The sequence below is a fragment of the Elephantulus edwardii genome, unplaced genomic scaffold (assembly GCF_000299155.1).
Source record: "Elephantulus edwardii isolate Elephantulus edwardi_28Jun2011 unplaced genomic scaffold, EleEdw1.0 scaffold00158, whole genome shotgun sequence".
Lineage (NCBI taxonomy): Eukaryota > Metazoa > Chordata > Mammalia > Macroscelidea > Macroscelididae > Elephantulus > Elephantulus edwardii.
The window spans coordinates 653,496-672,338 of NW_006399908.1; the positions used below are offsets into that span (position 1 = coordinate 653,496).

Here is an 18,843-nt window from a genome sequence, read left to right on the forward strand (position 1 = left end):
AGCATCAGGAGGTGAGGAAACAGTGAAGCAACACCACCTTTCCTGGCCCCCCAGGTCCTCCATGACCCTAAGGCACAATTCATGCCAACACTCACTGAAATGACCTTGCATCACCCAGAGGTGGAAAGATTAGGTGGATGAGAGATAGAATTCCAGTGTGCAAGAGGAAAGGGGAGAGAAGGGTCGACCCACATGGGCTCAGCTCTGTGCTGAACCCAGGTGCCACTTCCTCTGCAGGCAGGGATAGAAACCTGAAGGACGAGACAGGATTAGAAGGGCAACCGTCACACTGAGGCCCAAGAAGAGGCCTTGTGACTCCCCCAAAGCAGTGTGCCTGCACCCCTGGGAGTGGCATGCATGTCTGTGGGCAAGTAACCCAGCGTGCCTTGATTTCACCACCAGCAACTTCCTCTTTTCAATACAAGTCTTCCGACACAAAACTAGGACCCGGTGCTAAACACACCCCCAGGTGCTAAAGGGAGAGAGAAAGAATAAGAAGAGAGTTTTCTCTTTCTGAATGTTTGATCTTCTTTTCCTTTCAATTAGGTTTTACACCAGTCACAGGTCCTGGTCCCCCATGTCCCCAACAAATGCATCCCCATGTGCAGTGTGACACCACAACCCGTGGTGGGGGATGGTCAAGGGAAAGGGTCCCTTAAGGACCCGGTTACGTCTCCCCTCTTGGTAAGGCACCAGCAGAAAAGCTACAACTTTTCTTCCAAAGTGTCCCTTGTCATGAATGTTGAAATGTGTCTTGGGTCCTGTGATAAACTATTTTGAAGAGTCCAACATTAGCTATGCCCACTGGTCTCTCTGGGGCCTGCAGAAATTCAGGGATATGGAAGGGTGGAGTGGCCAAAGGAGCAGGCAATCCCTAAGAACACAGGATGGGATGTGGTGCACCACTGTGAGGTTCCTGTCAGAGACGGCTCCCCCTGGCCCATGGGGACCAGCTGTGGCCTCAGGGTGTATGAGTTCTACCGCCCAGACAGGTTGGCAGGCCTGTCCCAGGGACACCTCATACAGAATTCTCCAGAAGCTGCCTTTACCTGCCTGTCTCTTGTGAACATGTGAGTTAGCTGTGCCTACAGATGGTCCCTGGTAGAGTAAGAATTTTGTTTCACAGGAGCTAAAAGTTGCAGGATCTCATTTATTAGGGTTTGGTTGGGTGTTTTTTTTAAAAAAAAATCTTGATAAAAATATTCAGCGAGACAAGCTTCTACATCTAGCTGAGAGGACATTTGTGGGCAGAGCTTGGGGCTAGGCTCCTGGGTGGAAGACACATCATCAAAGAACATCAAAATCATTTTCAGACGAAGCTTTAGCCGCTAACTTTGCAACTACATCTGGGTCAAACCTTTACATTTTTCCTTTATGGCTTTGCCCTTCCTAAAAGTGTGTAATGAACTGTGAATGTTAATTTCTACTCATGGAAGTTATACACTTAATTTCTATACTTTTTTTTTAAAAAAATTCAAAATAATTTCTTTAAATTTACAAAATATTATTGGGGCCCATTATTACAGGTACTCAGTTCCTCTCGTGGGTTCTGGCCTACACACGGCTTTGCTGGGATCTGACCGTGCATTACACAACCTGCTCAGGGGAGCAGTGACAGGGGCTGGAGGGGAGGACACACCAGTGCACGGTTCCTAATGGCATCTTTGGCTATAAAATAACACACTATACGTGACCCTACTCTAAATCTCATTATCTAGAGTATGTAATGTTTTTTCAAGAAACACTGTAACAGTGGATTAGTTTGAAACACCATTCACCCAGGAATAAATTCAACAAATCATTTCTATCAATGAAAATGTACAAAACATGCCATGTACAGGAAAACAGAGCTGTGCATATTCTTGAGAAGTAATAAAATTTGGTTTCGTTTCAAAGTGCTCACTGAGTGAAATCATCTAGTGACTGCATGAATTCAGTGATACGGATTTCTTAATTTTCAGGGTTTTTTTTAAAAAAAAAAAAGCGTGTATGAAATGCGTGGTTAAAACTATAGCTATAATTACCTTCCCTGTAAAACTGCAGGTTCACAATGTTGGCAGAAGGCAGTGCTGGCAAAGTATTTAATGTACGTGGAAATGCTATTCTACTTTGGATTCTAGAAATAGCCCTAATAGCGTCTATGAACCAATGCATTGGCTAATAATGATCATTTCCATTTTAGGAGAAATTATTCTAAACCTCACTGAAGTACTTAAGAATTAGCACTCGTCTCTTTCTAGAAGCTAAGGCAGCTGGCACACAAAGCATTTCAAATGGACTTTCAACTACTTCAGCAGTTCAGTCTGTCCTCCCTAGGCTCTAAGGATTGTCCACCTACGTACTTCATGTACAGCTCCCCGTCCTGGGAATTTGGCATGCTTATTTCTGCCTAGTGATAGGTACCCCCAGTTAGAGAAATATGACCTCCAAAGGTGAGTCCCTGGAGCAACACTGGTTCTAAGATCCCGCATCATGGAAGATGCAGAAGGTTCCCTTGTGCTGCCAACTCCTAGGGGGCCGTGTCTCCAAAGTGCCCTACTGTCAGTTTTCATTCACACCATGTTTCAATCTCACTCACCTGATGAGCCTTCTTGTAATTTGCTCTTTGTGTTTCTCAACTTGTCACTGAACACACAGTGCAAACAAAGGCAAAGACTGGAGCAATCATGTCAACAAGAAGAGCTCACACTACAAACACACATGAGCATCAAATAGTAAAAGAGGAGCTTTTTCTCTTGTTTTTTTATTCTGGGGAGGAGGAATCCTCTTCATCCTCTTCGTCATCCTCATCATTGAAAGAGCAGGGGGTCTCACCTCGGGAGTCGGAGCAGTGGGACGCTACGCTGCTGGACTGGTGACTATTGGGGGCCAGGAACTGCCCGGTTGCTAAGGCCACTTCAGCATCCAAGCACAACCCTTGGTTTACACTGGCAAACAATTAAAAACACAGATTCATTAATGTGGCATATGGTTGAAGTACTGCAGAGCAGGGATGTAGTGGTGTTGGCACGATCAGCCAGGAACCCAGGCAGCGGTGGGGTGGCACTGGCTTCCCCCCTCAGACAGGACCACAGCTTTGTGGCTTTCCTGCGAACCTTGCAGACATACATACCTTGATGGGCATAAGGTGGCACCAGTGGTCAGCTCGAAATTTGAAACTGATTGGGTAGAGTTGAAAAGGAGTCCCTGATTTAACCAAGAAGGTCCTGTGGAGATATCTGAAAGGAAGAAACAGAAAGGAAAATGTGTGTTTTGTAAGTACAGAGAATGGTCTTTTTACCATTTAAAGAAATCACAGAGATGGTATTGATAAGCCAGGGGACAACCCAGGCCTTTCATCTGCTTAGGAGAAAAACCCCCAATCAAAACAATCCTTAAGATTTTATGTGCAGGAAGGGGGAAAGGGGCAAGAGGCCATTTTCTTACAAAGAGAGGGCAAACATTTACATAAAAACTATCTTTTTCTTCTTAAATAAGACCTGTGGAAAGCAAGCCCAGAGCCCTGCTTATAGGGTCCAATGCCCACGGAACATCCGCTGGCTTTATCATGCAAGACTGTATTAGTACAGTCACAGTTAAAGCCAGGACAGGGTGAAGACGGACAGCCCAATACACTGTTGCCTGTATCTGCACTGCTGTTCAGCCAAGGGGCTTTTCTAGTACCAGTGGGTGAACTCAATGCTATTACTTGTAAACTTATCTATTATTCTCTTCTCTGACACATTTTCCAAACGAGCTGTTAGTTTACTCTATTTATTATTTTGTTGTTGTGTTGTATGCTACAGAATCAGAACCAATGCCCCACTGACCCTTCAGAGGGTTTTCAGAGGCAGTTGACTACCCAAGAGGAAACTGCTCCTCCTTCCCTGTGGAGCAGCTGGTGACTTAGAACTGTGTGCCTTTGGAATAATAGCACAGCTTCTTACCACTGGGCCACCAGAGCTCTATTTATTATTTTAGAAAAGAATTCATTGTTATTAAACACTGGCACAAGACAAATACCAATTGAACAGTCTCTACAATTTCCACCCTGTGACACCGACGATATTCAAGTGTATAATCATTCTCACTCCCCTTCCCAAATTGACCCACCACTGTTAACATAAACTCCTGCTTTGTTAGCTTCTATCTAGCCGTTCAAGATGCTGCCTGTCAATTGGATGCTGTGTCGATAATTCTTTCCAAAGAGCACAATATTTAAAAAAAAATCCAAACAAAACAAACCGGTCCTTCTTTTAAATCAGGTTTCTAGGGGAGAGTGATAAAGATATTGCTAGAAACAGCCACACTTTAGTGGCCATGAATTATGTTCGCTCTGGTTTTGCAATATTCTTTTCTAGGTATATGCCATGTGTTCTGATCACAGTACTCATCAAGTTTTTAGTGTAATTACTTGTTTATCATTTCTGTCTCCATCTAGAACATTAACTCACAGAAGCAGTGCCTGGGACATCCCAAGTTCAAAATCAAGGGTACTTGGCCAACAGGGTTAGTCTCTTTCAAGAGCTGATAAAACAGGTAGTCAATGTTCACATGAGAAATACAACTGTGAAAAGAAATTTCTTGGACTTAAGCTGTGAATGAAAGCCAAATGTACACTCTGAAAATGTAATTTACCAAAAGGAAGTTCTTACTTAATTTAGTAAAAATATTTTTAATAATTAACTGTGTAAAAAAAGCTAACAATATTGGCATATGCTCCCATCTTGTCCTAGGCCAGTCGAACCAAGCGAGGAGGTAATCTCACATAGGAGGGGATAAATAGACAAACAACCCCAAATAATGAAATGATCACACTAATTTTAGAATGACCATATGAAGCTCTTTCTTCACAAGCTACATGGGCAGTTGTTTTCTGGATTGGCGTTCTTTTAAAAGAAAGACTTCTATTCTAAAAACAATAACTCACTGATCAAATTCACCACATCTGAATCAATTCCAACTCGTGGTGACCCAGCAGGACACAGAACTGCTCCTACAGAGTCTCTAAAGCTGTGCATCTTTACAACGGCAGACTGCCTCACCCCTCTCCTTCAGAGGAGCTGGTGCCTTCAAATCCCCAGGTTAGCATTCCACTGCTTCACCACCGTGCCACCAAAAGAATAACAGGAATTAAGTACATTCAATAAGAACAAATCTGTGTAAGATCAAAGGCAAAGTCAGAATCTTGTGCTGAATTAAACTCTGGAGACTCTGGGAAAAATAGCAGTTTGTTTGTGAGCCTAACACATTCTTCTTGCTTTTACAGTGGCTTTGAAAAGCCTCCAGTTGAGTCGCATTACTGTGTAGGATCCACACAATGGTTCTCACCCTCCTGTCCTGGAGCTATTCTGTCCCTTCACACAATAAAGACATGTTTCTTCCTTTGAACTAATGAGAAAGTCTATATCCCAGTCAAAAAATGAGGTCACGCAGAGATCAAAACCACAGAGCCTATGTGCCCTCAGTCATTTTACAGAGATTAAATGAAGATCAAGTTCTGGTGCTGAGCTTTCATTCTGACTCTGCTGGACTCTAGGGTGGTGGGGCTGCTAAGACAACAAGGAGGAGAATGTGTGGGGCAGACAGCAGCATGGAGACACAGGAGGGGGCCAGACAAGCAAGGGTGGCACCATAAGGCCAATGGTGCCAATGGAGGGACTAGACTACACAGAAGCCACATCTCAGTCAAGAGATTCTTCTGTGGTCACAAAAGGAACAAATTATAAAACAAAACCCAAACTAACACCACTTCTGATTAAAATACTGGAATAGAGGGTGAAAAGTGAAAAGGATACGTAAAATACCAAGTCAATATCATTGTCAATGGAGACAGATAAAGATATTCCCCTTTGTGAACAGGGACGCTCACTTTCACCACCCCTATTCAACATTGTACTGAAAGTTCTAGCTTGGTCAATAAAGCCAAGGGAAGGAAATCAGAGGCACCCAAAATGGCAAAGATGTGGTGGAACTGTGTCTGTATGCAGATGATATGAGAGTGTACACAGAAAATCCCAAAGACTCAGCCAAAAAAAACTATTAGAATAATTCAGTAGAACGTCAGGTTACAAGATCAATATTAAAAAAAAAAAAAATCAGTTGGATTTCTCGACAATAACAAAGGAGAATTAGAAACTAGAAAAACCATTTATGACAGCCAACCACAAGATGAAATGCCTATGAACAAACCTACCTAGAGACAGAAAGATCTTTATAAAGAAAATCACAAAACACTACTACAAGGATCAATAAGAGACCTAACAAGTGGGGAAAACATTTCCTGTTCATAGGAAGACTGAACACTGAGAGAACGACAAGGAAATAGGAAAGGCAATATCCAGGCTCATTTGGAAAGAAAAGAGACTCAGGGAGAGCAAAGCAATTCTCAAAACAAAAGTGAAGTAGAAAGCATCTTACCCTGATCTCAAAACCTACTATCCAGCTACAGTAATCCAAACAGCATGGTACTGCACAACGACAGGTAAGTGAATCGAAAACCTAAATATCAATCCATCTATCGATACTCAGCTGATACCCGACAAGGAAACAAAACCCACTGAATGGGGAAACGACAGCCTCTTTAGCAAATGGTGGTGGCAAAATGAGACATCTACCAGCAGAAAACTGAAACATGGTCCATATCCCACACCACACATAAAAACCAACTCAAAGTAGATCAGAGGCCTAGAGGTAAAGTTCAAACTATAAAGACTGGAGCTCTGGTGGCCCTGTGGCAAGAAGCTGTGCTGCAATCCCAAAGTCTCACTGTTCAAATCCACCAGATGCTTCGCTGGAGAAGGAGGGGCAATCTCCTCTGACTCGACAGTAAAAACCAAATAAAAAACCTCCAAAGCCCACAAAAATCTAATCCTATAAAGATCATATGAGACAAAATTGGGGACAAATTTAGAAACCCTAGCTTATGGTATAAACAGGCAGCCAAAAATGCGTAACCAGGAGAGGATAAAATTGATGAATGGGACCTTCTTTAATAGAGTGAAAAGAAAGTTCACATATTTGGAAAAAACATTTGGCAAGGTGATTTCAGTCAAGGGTGTCATAACTAGTATTTACAGAATACTACAGGAAAAAGACCCATACCCAAATCACAGAAGGGGCAAAAGATAGGAAAAGACACTTCACACAGGGAAACATTCAGATGGCTAACGAACACATGAAAAACGTTCAAAATTCCCAGCAATCAGAAAGATACAAATTGGAACAACTACGAGATAACCATCTCATTCCAGCAGCAGTAGCAAAGTTTAGCAACACAGCAAACAATAAAGGTTGGAGAGAATGTGTAGAGATTGGAACTCTTATGCACTGTTGGAAGGATTATAAATTGTATACAATTGTTCTGGAAGGCAGTTTGGGATGTCTTTAAAAAGTTGAACGCAGAAATCCGGTATGACACACTTACTACACTGCTAAGAAGATATTCCAAAGAAATCACAATTGAGACTTGGGTGGAGATATGCTCATGTATACCTACGTTCATAGCATCTATGTGCACAATCACAAGAAAATGAAAACAGCCCAAAAGCCCATCAACAAACAAATGGACTGAGAAATTGTGGTATATGGAATACAATGGAACACTAGGCAGCAATGACTTTATAAAATATTATATAACAATGGGAGAGACTGGAGAGCATTATGCTGAGTGAAATAACTCAGTCACATAAGGACAAATAAACATAGGCTTCTATTGTGACAACAGGAAGGTAATCGAGCCAGCTATGTATAAATGTCCAAAAGGAGACTGGGAAGGGGAGAAGGAGGAGGCAGAAAAATCATTAGGATAGCAAAGGTCAGTGGGCGGAGGAGGATGGTGAAGGCATAGGAAAAATTCCATGAGAACTTAAAAAGAAGGGAAGGTAACAGGCATAGATCAACGGTAATTATAGAAAACACACTGTATATGAGAGACTGTAAGCAAATAAATATAAAAAAAGAGGTGATGTCAAATTCTAGGTGCTGATACCCATGAAGGGAAGAAAAACAAATATAAAAGCATTATTCATTGTTGTTGTTATGTGCCATCGAGTTGCCTGTGACTCATAGTGACCCTATGTACAACACCTCTAAACCCTGCTCTATCATGTGCTAAGCATATTGTCTCTGATAAACACAATCCCATTACCCCACTCAAACAAAGTCAATAATTTCATCCAGGGTTTTCCTCCCCTGCGCTGTCACTCCACCCTCCCAAGCGTGACGTCCCTCTCCAATGACTGGTCGCTCCTTGCAACATGCCCAACGTATGTTAGTAAGAGCTTCAAAATCCTTTCCTTCAAGGAGCATCACTCTCTCTAGGACGAACCTGTTCTAGCAGGCCATGGTATATTCAGTACTCTTCTCCAGCACCATAACTCAAAGGCATCAATTCTTTTTCTATCGTTCCATAGTTATTGTCCAGCTCTCTGATGTATAGCAAGTAATTGTAAAGACCATGGATCAGATGCATCTTAGTCTCTACAATGGCACCATCTTCAGTTCTCTGGAGCAGTTCCTGACTGCAGATTTTCCCAATGTAATTTGTCTGTTGATTTGCTGACTGGTGGTATCAAGAGTATTGACTGTGGAGCCAAGTAAGCTGAAGCTGTGAACAATGTCAATCTCTTCACCACCTATGATGATGCTGCCAGCTGGCCCAGTGGTGAGAATCTTTGTTTTCTTGATGTTGAGCTTCAATTAATATTAAAGGTTGAAATTTTTGACCTTCTGCAGAAAATGCCTCAATTTAGCTTCTTTTTGCCCAGCACACAGATCGAGTAAGTATGGAGAAAGAATATAAACCTGATGCACTGTTTCCTTGATATTAAACTATGCAGGGTTCCCTTATTCTGTTTAGATAAATTCTTTTGGGTCTATACACTAGTTTCACATAAGCACAATTAAGAGTTCTGGGATTCTCATTCTTCACAATGTTATCCATAATTTATTGTGATCCACACAGTAAAATGCCTTTGCATAGTTAATGAAATACAAGTAAACATCTTTCTGGTATTGTTTTCAGACAATATCCATCTGATATAGCAACAAAATTCCTTGCTATGATTTTTTTCTGAATCCGCTTAAGCACTTGGAAAGTATACTAGTTCAGCTGGTTTTGGATAACCTTAATCAAGATTTTACTTATATGTGATAGATATTATTTACAATTTCCACATTCCACTGAATCAACACGGATCTTTCAGCCAGTTTGGTCAGGCGGCTTCCTTCCACATTTGCTGTCAGAAACTGGTGAGCACATCTAGGGTTTCATTTATTTCTCGAAAGAACTCAATTCACTGGGGCCTTATTTTTTTGCCAATGCACTCACTGCAGCTTGGAAATCTTCCTTTAGTACCATTGGTTCTCAATTACATGCTACTTCCTGAAATGGTTCTGTGTCACGCAATTATTTTTTGGTACAGTGACTCTGTATATTCCTTCTTCCTTCTTTTGGTGCTTCCTGCATCATTCAGGATTTTGCCTTTCGAATCTAATCTCTGAGTAATGCAACTTGAGGCTTGAATTTTCTTTCAGTTCAACCTGAGAAGGACTAACACCTTTTGGTTTCTAACTCTAGCTCCTGGCACATTTCTTTATTTATACTTTGCTCTTTTTCGAGCTGCTCTTTGAAATCTATCTAGCTCTTGTACCACAGCACTCTCCCTATCTGTTCTGGCTCCTTTTCATTCCAATGTAAGTTTCAGAATCACTTCTGAATGTATTTTGGTCTTTTGTTTTTCTTGTCTTTGTAATAACCTCTTGCTTTCTTCATGGATGATGCCCTTCAGGATTTGTCTGATCTTTGGTCATTAGTATCCAGTGGGTCAAAACTATTCTTTAAGATGGTTTTGAACTGAGTTAGGATCCATTTAAGGCCGTATTTTGGTTCTTGTAGATTTCTTAAATTTTCTTCAACTTTAGGTTGAATTTGCATTTGAGTAACTGATGGTTTCTTCCACAACAGCCCCTGGTCTGGTCTGGTCTGGTCTTGACTTATGGTATTGAGCTTCCCTAATGTCTCTTTCCACAGATGGAGTTATCTGATTCCTGCGGAGTCAATGTATAATGGTTTGAGTTTTTTCCTTGTTGTGTACCATCGAGTCAGATCCAACTGGCACAGAAGGAGACTGCCCCTCCTTCTCCAGCAGAACATCTGGTGGATTTGAACCACGTGCCTTTGGGATTACAGTGAAGCTTCTTGCCACTAGAGCTCCTTTGTATAATTTTTTTAAAAAAAATATTTACAGAGAGCTTGCCTAGTGGCAAGAAGCTACACTGCAATCCCAGAAGTGTGCAGTTCAAATCCACCAGATGCTTTGCTGGAGAAGGAGGAACAATCTCCTCCTGTACCAGTTAGATCTAATTTGATGTAGGCAAGAAGCTACACGGCAATCCCAGAAGTGTGCAGTTCAAATCCACCAGATGCTTTGCTGGAGAAGGAGGAACAATCTCCTCCTGTACCAGTTAGATCTAATTTGATGGCACACACACACACAAATGATAAAATTAAAAAAATAACAAAATTTTAAAAAAAGTATTTGCAATGAATAAATCATACTTTATAAAATCCTACCATGTGATCTACAGTCTCATTTTTGCCACCAAAGTTGTATTTTCCAACTACCAATCCTTATTGTTTCCAATTTTTGCCTTCCAGCCAACTATTATTATCAACGCATCTTGACTGCACGTTTGATCAAACCAGACTGCAAGAGTTGGTAGAAATCCTCAATTTCTTCATCTCTAGCTTTTGTGAATGGTGCATAGAGCTGAATAATGGTTGTACTGACTGAACTTTCTTTCATTAGGAACGAACCATGACTAACCTTTCTTGTATGTGAATGGATAGTATCGCATCCCTCACAGCCTTGTATGTCAGGCTAGATCTAGGAAAGGCTGTTTGATGATGAACACCATATCATTCCTCTTCAATTTGTCATATCCAATACTATCCATCTCAGCTCACATACCAATGTCTAGGATGTTGATCTTTATGAGTCCCATTGCATTTTTTTTATAACTTGCAATTTTCCAAAATTCACACTTTGTACGTCTTATGCTCCAGTTATTACTGGATGAGTGCAGCTGTTTCTCTTCATTGTGGGTCCTGACACATGAGTGAATGACGGTCCTTCACTGGCTGAAAGCTCTACTTCCTCTGCATCACTGCAGTGTGTTTCACCTTGAGGAGGAAGCTCTGGTGACCTGTGGTAAGAAGCTATAACCCCAAAGGCAGTAGTTTGACTCCACCAGCTCCTCCATGGGAGATGGACAGGTACCCTCCTCTCCTGCGCTTCACTACCTCTGAAACCCACTGGCGAGTCGGTTTTCACGCAAGGGTACACAATAACAACTATCTTGAGGAGGCAGCTCTCACCCAGCTGCACTGAGGGTGTCTTCCAACCCAAGGGGCTCATCTGTTGACACTATATCCCATAATGGTTTTCCATTGTCTGTAGAATTTTCAAAGACCTATTACTTCAGAAATGGCCAAAAACGGAGGCAAAAAAGATTCCAACATCCAGCAACCAACAAGCCACACTACACTATAACAAACTGACAGACAATATGAGTTGTTATGTGCTATTGCAACGCCTGCAAATCACAGCAACGTATGCTCCAAAACTCTGATTTCTGTTCTATCCTGCACTAATAGTATAAGCTTTAAAAAAAATTGAAGTCTACTGTTAGGCTATAAGTTGAGTTACAGGATTAAGTTTTGCTCCAGGATCAAAGAGTGAATAAGGGTCATTGGCTTTGGGAAACACTTAATCCTTAGAATAACCAACCATAGGTGGTCAGAAGAGCAGAATTTTCCCAATGAGGCCTCTTCAAAGTACTGAAGAGCAATGACGTCAGTCTGGAGACTAAGGTGCACGGGACCTAGGCCATACTCTTTGTAATTACTTGCTATGCATCAGAAGATTGGACAATAACTAGGGATGATAGAAGGAGAACTGATGCCTTTGAGCTGCAGTGCTTGAGAAGAGTACTGAATACACTGTGAAACAAACAGGTTCATCCTAGAGAGGGTGAAACCAGGCCTCTCCTTGGAGGCAAGTATTCTAAAACTTCGTCTGAAGCTTAAGATAAAGGAGGGACCAGTCTTTGAAGAGGGATGTCATGCTTGGGAAGGTGGAGGGACAGTGAAAGAGAGGAAGACCCTCAATGAGATGGATTGACTCAGTGACTGTGGTAATGCGTATAGGTGTGTCAGAGACAATAAAATTGGCACAGGATAGAATAGGGGTTAGGGCTGTTGTACACAGGGTCATTATGAGTCACAGGTGACTTGACAGGACAAAACAACAACAACAAAGCCCAGAAGGCACCAAGGAGTAGGACAGAGGACTAAAGGAAATTAGATCTATAGGGAGGAAGTAGGAAAAGTATGACTGCATAGTAAGTATTATAAATAATGTAATAAAACAAAATGTCGATGCATTGCACACCCATGTTCATTGGGGCTTTGTTCACAATAGCAAAAAGCTGGAAACAACCTAAGTGCCCATCAACAAACGAATGGATAGTGAAGTTGTGGTATATTCACACAATGGAATACTATGCTGCATTGAAAAACAAGGAACTCATGAAATAGTATACAAAATGGGTGACCCTGGAGGACATTATGCTGAGTGAAATATCTCAGTCACAAAAGGACAAATACTGCATAGTGCCACTGCAGTAAAACAGGACTGACATCAGGGTTGTGGGGAGACTTAGAAAGAGGGGATAAATAATGTATACTGCATTGAAACAGATGAGGGAGAAAACTGTTTAAAAGGGATACATGATTAGGTATTATTGTCATGACAGAAGTCCAAAGCGAAGGCTGAATAGTGGAGTGTACTTGGGGGGAGGATTTTTCTTTTACTCTTTAAAGAGAAGAGCAAACATGGGGGGAGGGATGGGTGGGGAGAAAAGTGCAGCAATGAATGGAAACCCAAAGTCTCTGTAAACTTTCATTAAAATTAATAATGATAAAAAAAATTCTATGCATGAATGGTTAAATGGAACACCAATTTGCTTTGTAAGCTTTCACTCAAATCACCATTTAAACAACATGAAAGATTCTTTCCAGAAGAGAGATTTTAACAAGCTAGGACTTTTTACTTGGCATGGGGGCCCTGTGAGAAAACACTGCTCACCTGTGACATAACCTTCCAGAGCCTTTGGGACCAATGATTTGGCAAGTTTCAGGTCTTCCAGGGAGCACGTGCCTGACTCCAGGCCAAAGGACATTCCCATGCGCTTCAGTACTTCTACATCATCATGGATCTCAAAAGTGTTGTCGAAGTTAAAAAGGTATTCAAACCTGCAGCAAGAAACGAAATGAGGATTGGATTTTAGGTGATACAGAGGTCTAAACAATATTGCACCTTGTCTATGAAATGAGAGAATGAGAATGAGGGCTCAAGTACTGCCAGGTCCGGTATTGTCACCATGCAGAATATGAAGAACCACTCCGGTGTGATCAGGGTAAGGACCTCTCAAATAAACCAACTCTCCCGATTAAAATAACTACGCTGTGACAGATGGTTAGAAAACCAACACCCCTTAAATTCACTGCTGTTGAGCTGGTTCCTACTCCATGCAACTCTCTATTGTGTTTCTAGTAATGGGACAGAGTGTTCATCTTTCTCCCTTATAACTGCTGCTGGAGTCGAACCACAGAAGTGCAGTCTTACCAGACAGTTGTTGTGAGGCACCGTTAAGCACGGCTCATTGTGATCCTATGAACAGCTGACTGGAACCATGCTCTACCCAGTGCCTGACAGTTTTTTGTTGTTGTGTACTGTAGAGTCGGAACTGACCCATAGCTGACCCTCTGGTGGGTTTTCAAAGGCAGTTAATCACATGGGAGGAGAGTGCCCATCCTTCCTCTCATGGTGGACCTGGTGGGATTCGAACCACATGCACTCCGGATAGCAGCACAGCTTCTTGTCACCAGGCCACCAGAGCTCCCTTGCTTGACAGTAGGAGACCATAAACTTTATCTTTTAAGGCTGCTGCAAACAGGAGGCAGATGCTCAGCCTGGTAAAGAAATGTCATTGTTATCAATGTAATACTTTTCAAACCTGTCTACAATTTTGCCATGAAAGACAGAATATGAAGCCTTTTCCAATTCCATTTCAGTTTAATACATGATATTCCTACCAAAATATACACCTTTATCACTTTAGACGTGGTCTGGAGAAAAGTATGGAATTCCATGGACTGTTGAAAGACTGTATCTTGGAGAAAGTGTAATCAAGGTGCCCCCTGGAGGTGAACATGGTAAGACTCTGTCTCATCTACTTTTGGCACGTTGTCAGGAGGGGCGAGTCATTGGAGAAGGACACCTTGCTTGGAAAAATACAGTGTCAGAGTAAAAGAGGAAGACCTTCAAAGAGATGAATTGACACGATGATAGTTTGCTCAAGTATACTGGGGATGGTGAAGATGGCATAAGATAGTGCGAGGTTCAGATCCATTGTCCTCTGGGCCACTACGAGTCACAGTCAACTCAGTGCCATACACCACCACCACTTCATTTACGTGAATCAGAGGTTGGAGCCAGCACAGTGTAGACAAGGAGTAGACGAAACACTTTGAGTTGTGTATCCATGCACAAATGAGTCAATGCCCAAATTGGCAGACTATTGCACCAAATCCGGATGCACAGCTTTCAATAAAGAGGAAAATGAAATATCTGAGCTCTGAGACACCAGATCTCAGGCTGCAGCTACAGAACCTCACGAGAATGCTCTAGGACAATATTGTTTTTAAAAAATCCTCATAGTATTAAAATCATGTACAGATGAAATTCTATGCTAGAGTTTGCTTTTGACTCATGTTGTTGTTAGAGGCTGTCAAGTACAAGCCATAGCAACCCTATTTCAACAGATCTGAGGGAGCTCAGCTGTGCTGTAATCCTGAAGCATCTGTTCAAATCCACCAGATGCTCCACTGGAGACAGAGGGACAATCTTTTCCTGTGCCAGTCGGATCAGATTCAACAGTACACACAAAACCAGAACAAATCAAACAACAGACCTGCCCTACCCTATGCCATATTCACCATCTCTGACACATCTAATCCCCCTGTTGCAGTCACTGTGTAGGTCTTCTTCTCCTTCACGGACCCTCCATCTTTTCAAGGATAATGTCCCTTTCCAACAGCCTCTCCTAACAACATGCCCGAAGTATGTGAGATGAAGCTTCACCATCCTTGCCTTTAAGGAGTCCTCTGGTAACACTTTTCCTAAGACACACCCATTTGTTCTTTTAGCAGTTCACGAGATATTCAGTACCCTTCTCCAATACCACCACTCAAAGGCACTGATCCTTATTCTATTCTTTATATTGAATATATTGTCCAGCTCTCAGATGCATAGCAAATGATGAAAAAGACCATGACTTGAATCAGGTGTACCTTGGTTTTTTAACTGACACCATTACTCTTCATTACTTTGGTGAAGTCCTAGACAGCAGACTTCCCAATGTAATACTGTGGAGTTTATCTTTCACTATGACTTTTCCTAGCCATTGTTTAACTTTGCTATGTAGATGGGCAGGAATATGTGAATGAAGCATGTTAGCCTATCCCAAGGGGACTGGCCTCTGTATCGTTTCACAAGGGGATTGGCCAGCCTCAGTAATATACAAGGGGACTGGCTAGTTTTGCCAAAGTCAAACAGCTCTAGCTGCAGAAAGATCTTCTTGTGCCACTGAACAAGCAGCAAGAGAATTTAAGACTGTCTTCCCTCCATGTACACTTATAGCAGCAAACCTACGGCTGAACTAGAGACCTGATGTCCTTGGAGATGGGACCTTACAGGGGGAAAGGCCTAACTGGCAGGGCTGAAAACTGGAGAACAGTGCTGTGAGGCTTGAGGCTGAGGTGCCTGTGTGCACATTTTGGGAGGCACCTTGACTGTATACTGTTACTAATCTGGATTATAACCTTTTGACCTCTCTAATATGGTTCTGAGTAGTCTGTGAGCTATTATTGCATCAGATTTTGAACTCAGCAAAGCAGTAAGATTAGTGTTGAGATGAGTAGAAAGAGGTATGGAATTGTCAAGGTCATCTCTGACCTCACTAAAAAACTGGTTTTGTGTTAATGATATTGTTGATGGGGACATTTCCCCTTTGTGAAATCAGTAAAGGTCAGATACAGCTATCATCACAAGGACCCTTTTTTTATAGCTGGTGTCAAATGCAAATGAAAGGTTGTATAAAACACAATGTATATGAATGAAACATAATGTAAAGGAATTATCAGATGAAAACCAATAAAAAGAAACATAAAAAAGCAAGTCTGATGTGATGGCTCTTAGGGGTTTGGGAAATGCAGTTAAAATGGCTACTTTCAAACCTATTAAACTGGAAAGAAAAGCAGCTTTTGGCCTGAGACAAGGATACAATCCCCAGGCCATATATACATGTGTGGGTTAAAACAGTGGTCTTTGATTTTCTACAGCAAGTGCTTCAAGTCCCCTTCAGATTCAGAAAATAAGGTTGTGTCATGTGCATAAAACAGGTTGCAGCCCATAATGCCACAAGGGTTTCTTAAGTGAAGACTTTGATTCTTGTTGAATTTTTTTATGTGTCAATCACTTAAAATTTCTTTGCTTAAGTCTACTTAAAACTCAATCATTAGCATTCTGTATTATACTCAAAGAAAATGAATAAAAAATTATTGGTAGACTGAGTTGGCCAAATTTCTTTTGATTATTTTAACTGCTTATATTGATTAATGAAAACAAAAACAAAATGGAAAACAAGCATGTATGATTGTGAGAAAACTTAATATTCTTTACATTGGTTAGACGTATCAAGTCAAAAGGTTTTTTACTGATTAAAAACACAACTTTAATTGTACAGAATATTTAAAATGTGAAAGAAACACATTAAAATCTATTTGACTCATGTTTATTAAATAATTATCTTTTATAATGAAAAGAAACCAACTTTTGATAAAAACAAAACAATAAAACAGGTTGCTGATGAGTCTTCCTTCGATCCAGATGCCACATTCTTCTTCAGAGTTCACCTTCTTGAGTGATTTGCTCAGCATAGGTATAGAGAAAAGTTACAACTGTAATACACATTTTTCTTTATTTTGCCTTGTTCTCTCTGTTCGACAACAGCTTCATGGTCTAGGTCTAGGTTATAGGTTTCACGTGAGCATACTTAAGTGTTCTGCGATTCCCTTTCTTCACAATGTTAGCCATAATTTGTTATGATTCACAAAGACAAATGCTTATGCACAGTCAATAAAATACAAATAGACATACTTCTGGAATTTTCTGCTTTCAGCCAGGATCGATCTAAACTCAGTCTGAACTTCGGGTTGTTCTTGGTCAATGTCTGTTCTCACCATTTTGGATGATCTTTAGCAATATTTTGCTTGCATGTGACATTAATGACAATGTTTGACAATTTCCACATTCTGTTGGATCACCTTTCCTGGAAATGGGAACAAATATGGATCTCTTCCAGTAACTTGGCCAGGAAGCTATTTTCTAAATCTCCTTGCACAGACTGGTGAGCATATCCAAGGCAGCATTTGTTATTTGGAACATGTAATTGATTTCTGGGGCCTTAATTTTTGCCAGTGTCTTCAGTGCCGCTTGAACATCTTCTTTCATTACCAGTGTCTCTTGATCATATTCTACTTCCTGAATATTTCCGTGTCAACCAATTCTGTGACTCTGTATCCCTTAGTCTTCTTCTGATATTAGCTGAGAGTCTGTGACAGAGTAGACCTGCCCCACTGGGGCTCCCTAGCTGTAATCTTTATGGGAACACAACACCACGTCTTTTCTACCCTGGAGCCACTGGTGAATTCAAACTATCACCCCTTCCGTTAGTAGTCAAGTGCTAACCACTGTGCCACCAGCATTACATATGTTATATTTTAGATGACAGCAACTTATAATTTTAAGCTAAATGCTATTTTTAGATTATTAACCACAGTATATAAATTTTTTAAAAGTATACTAAAATTTCAACAATGGTAAGAATGGCAAGGAAAAGAAGCTTCATGCCTATTAAAGCTTACATTTTAATGGGAGAACATGAAAATGGTGGTTTTAAATAGTGATAGACATGGAGAAGGAAGAAAAAAAGACCTGTTTTGCAGGGGACATCAAACAGGTATTTGAACTGACCTGTTTGAGGAACACTCTTTGAATTAAGGCCAACTTTGCCAAGATCCAAAGGAGAAGCATTCTAGAATGAAGGCAGGTGAGGGCAATGTCTCTTTGGTGGAAGCCAGTGTACAGTGGGGAATGAGGAGAGGACATTTGAGAGGAAGGCAGAGGCCACGGTACATGCATCTTGCAGGCCAAAGGAGAAAGATCTAGTACTCTGTGGAGGCTGTTCTAAGAATCCTGGTGGCTCCACCAGATGCTCTGCTGGAGAAGGAAGGACAATCTCCTCCTGTACCAGTCAGATCTGATTTGATGGTACTCACACACACACACAAATAATAATAAAATAAAAAAAATCTTGGTGGCATAGTACCCTATTTGTCAGACTGCAAATTAAAAGGTCAGCAATTTGCAAGGGTCAAGAACTTTTGTTCATAGGGTCTCTATGAGTTGCCTACGACTCAACGAAACTTAACAACAGAGAGAGAGATCAGTTGGCCCAGTGGACCGGAAGTGATGCTACCGCCAAGGTGGGTGACTCTAATCTGTGGCCCTCAGGCCAGTTCTTACTTGTTTTGGGTCAAACATTCTTGTAGGTCATATATCCCTGGTGTGTCCACTAGCTATACAGAGGTAACCTGTGGTTTCTGTGAAGCTGAACATGGTGACACTGATGTGTCAAATGCGATAATGGTTACCCATGGCAGACAGTATTTGGTGG

At 41.3% G+C, this 18,843-nt stretch overlaps 1 protein-coding gene across 2 annotated transcripts in view; it reads right to left on the reverse strand.

Moving 5' to 3' along the window:
• Window positions 1–2,546: 2,546 nt before the first annotated feature.
• The window catches only part of TFDP2 (transcription factor Dp-2 (E2F dimerization partner 2)), a 100,156-nt gene continuing 83,859 nt past the window's right edge, over window positions 2,547–18,843 (reverse strand). For both annotated transcript variants that reach the window (XM_006895102.1, XM_006895103.1), the window contains 3 exons: window positions 13,131–13,297; window positions 3,113–3,218; window positions 2,547–2,927 (listed from right to left, as the gene is read on the reverse strand). In XM_006895102.1, the coding sequence (XP_006895164.1) occupies window positions 2,744–2,927; window positions 3,113–3,218; window positions 13,131–13,297 (457 nt within the window). In that variant the 3' untranslated portion in view covers window positions 2,547–2,743. The remainder of the gene's footprint in view (window positions 2,928–3,112; window positions 3,219–13,130; window positions 13,298–18,843) is intronic.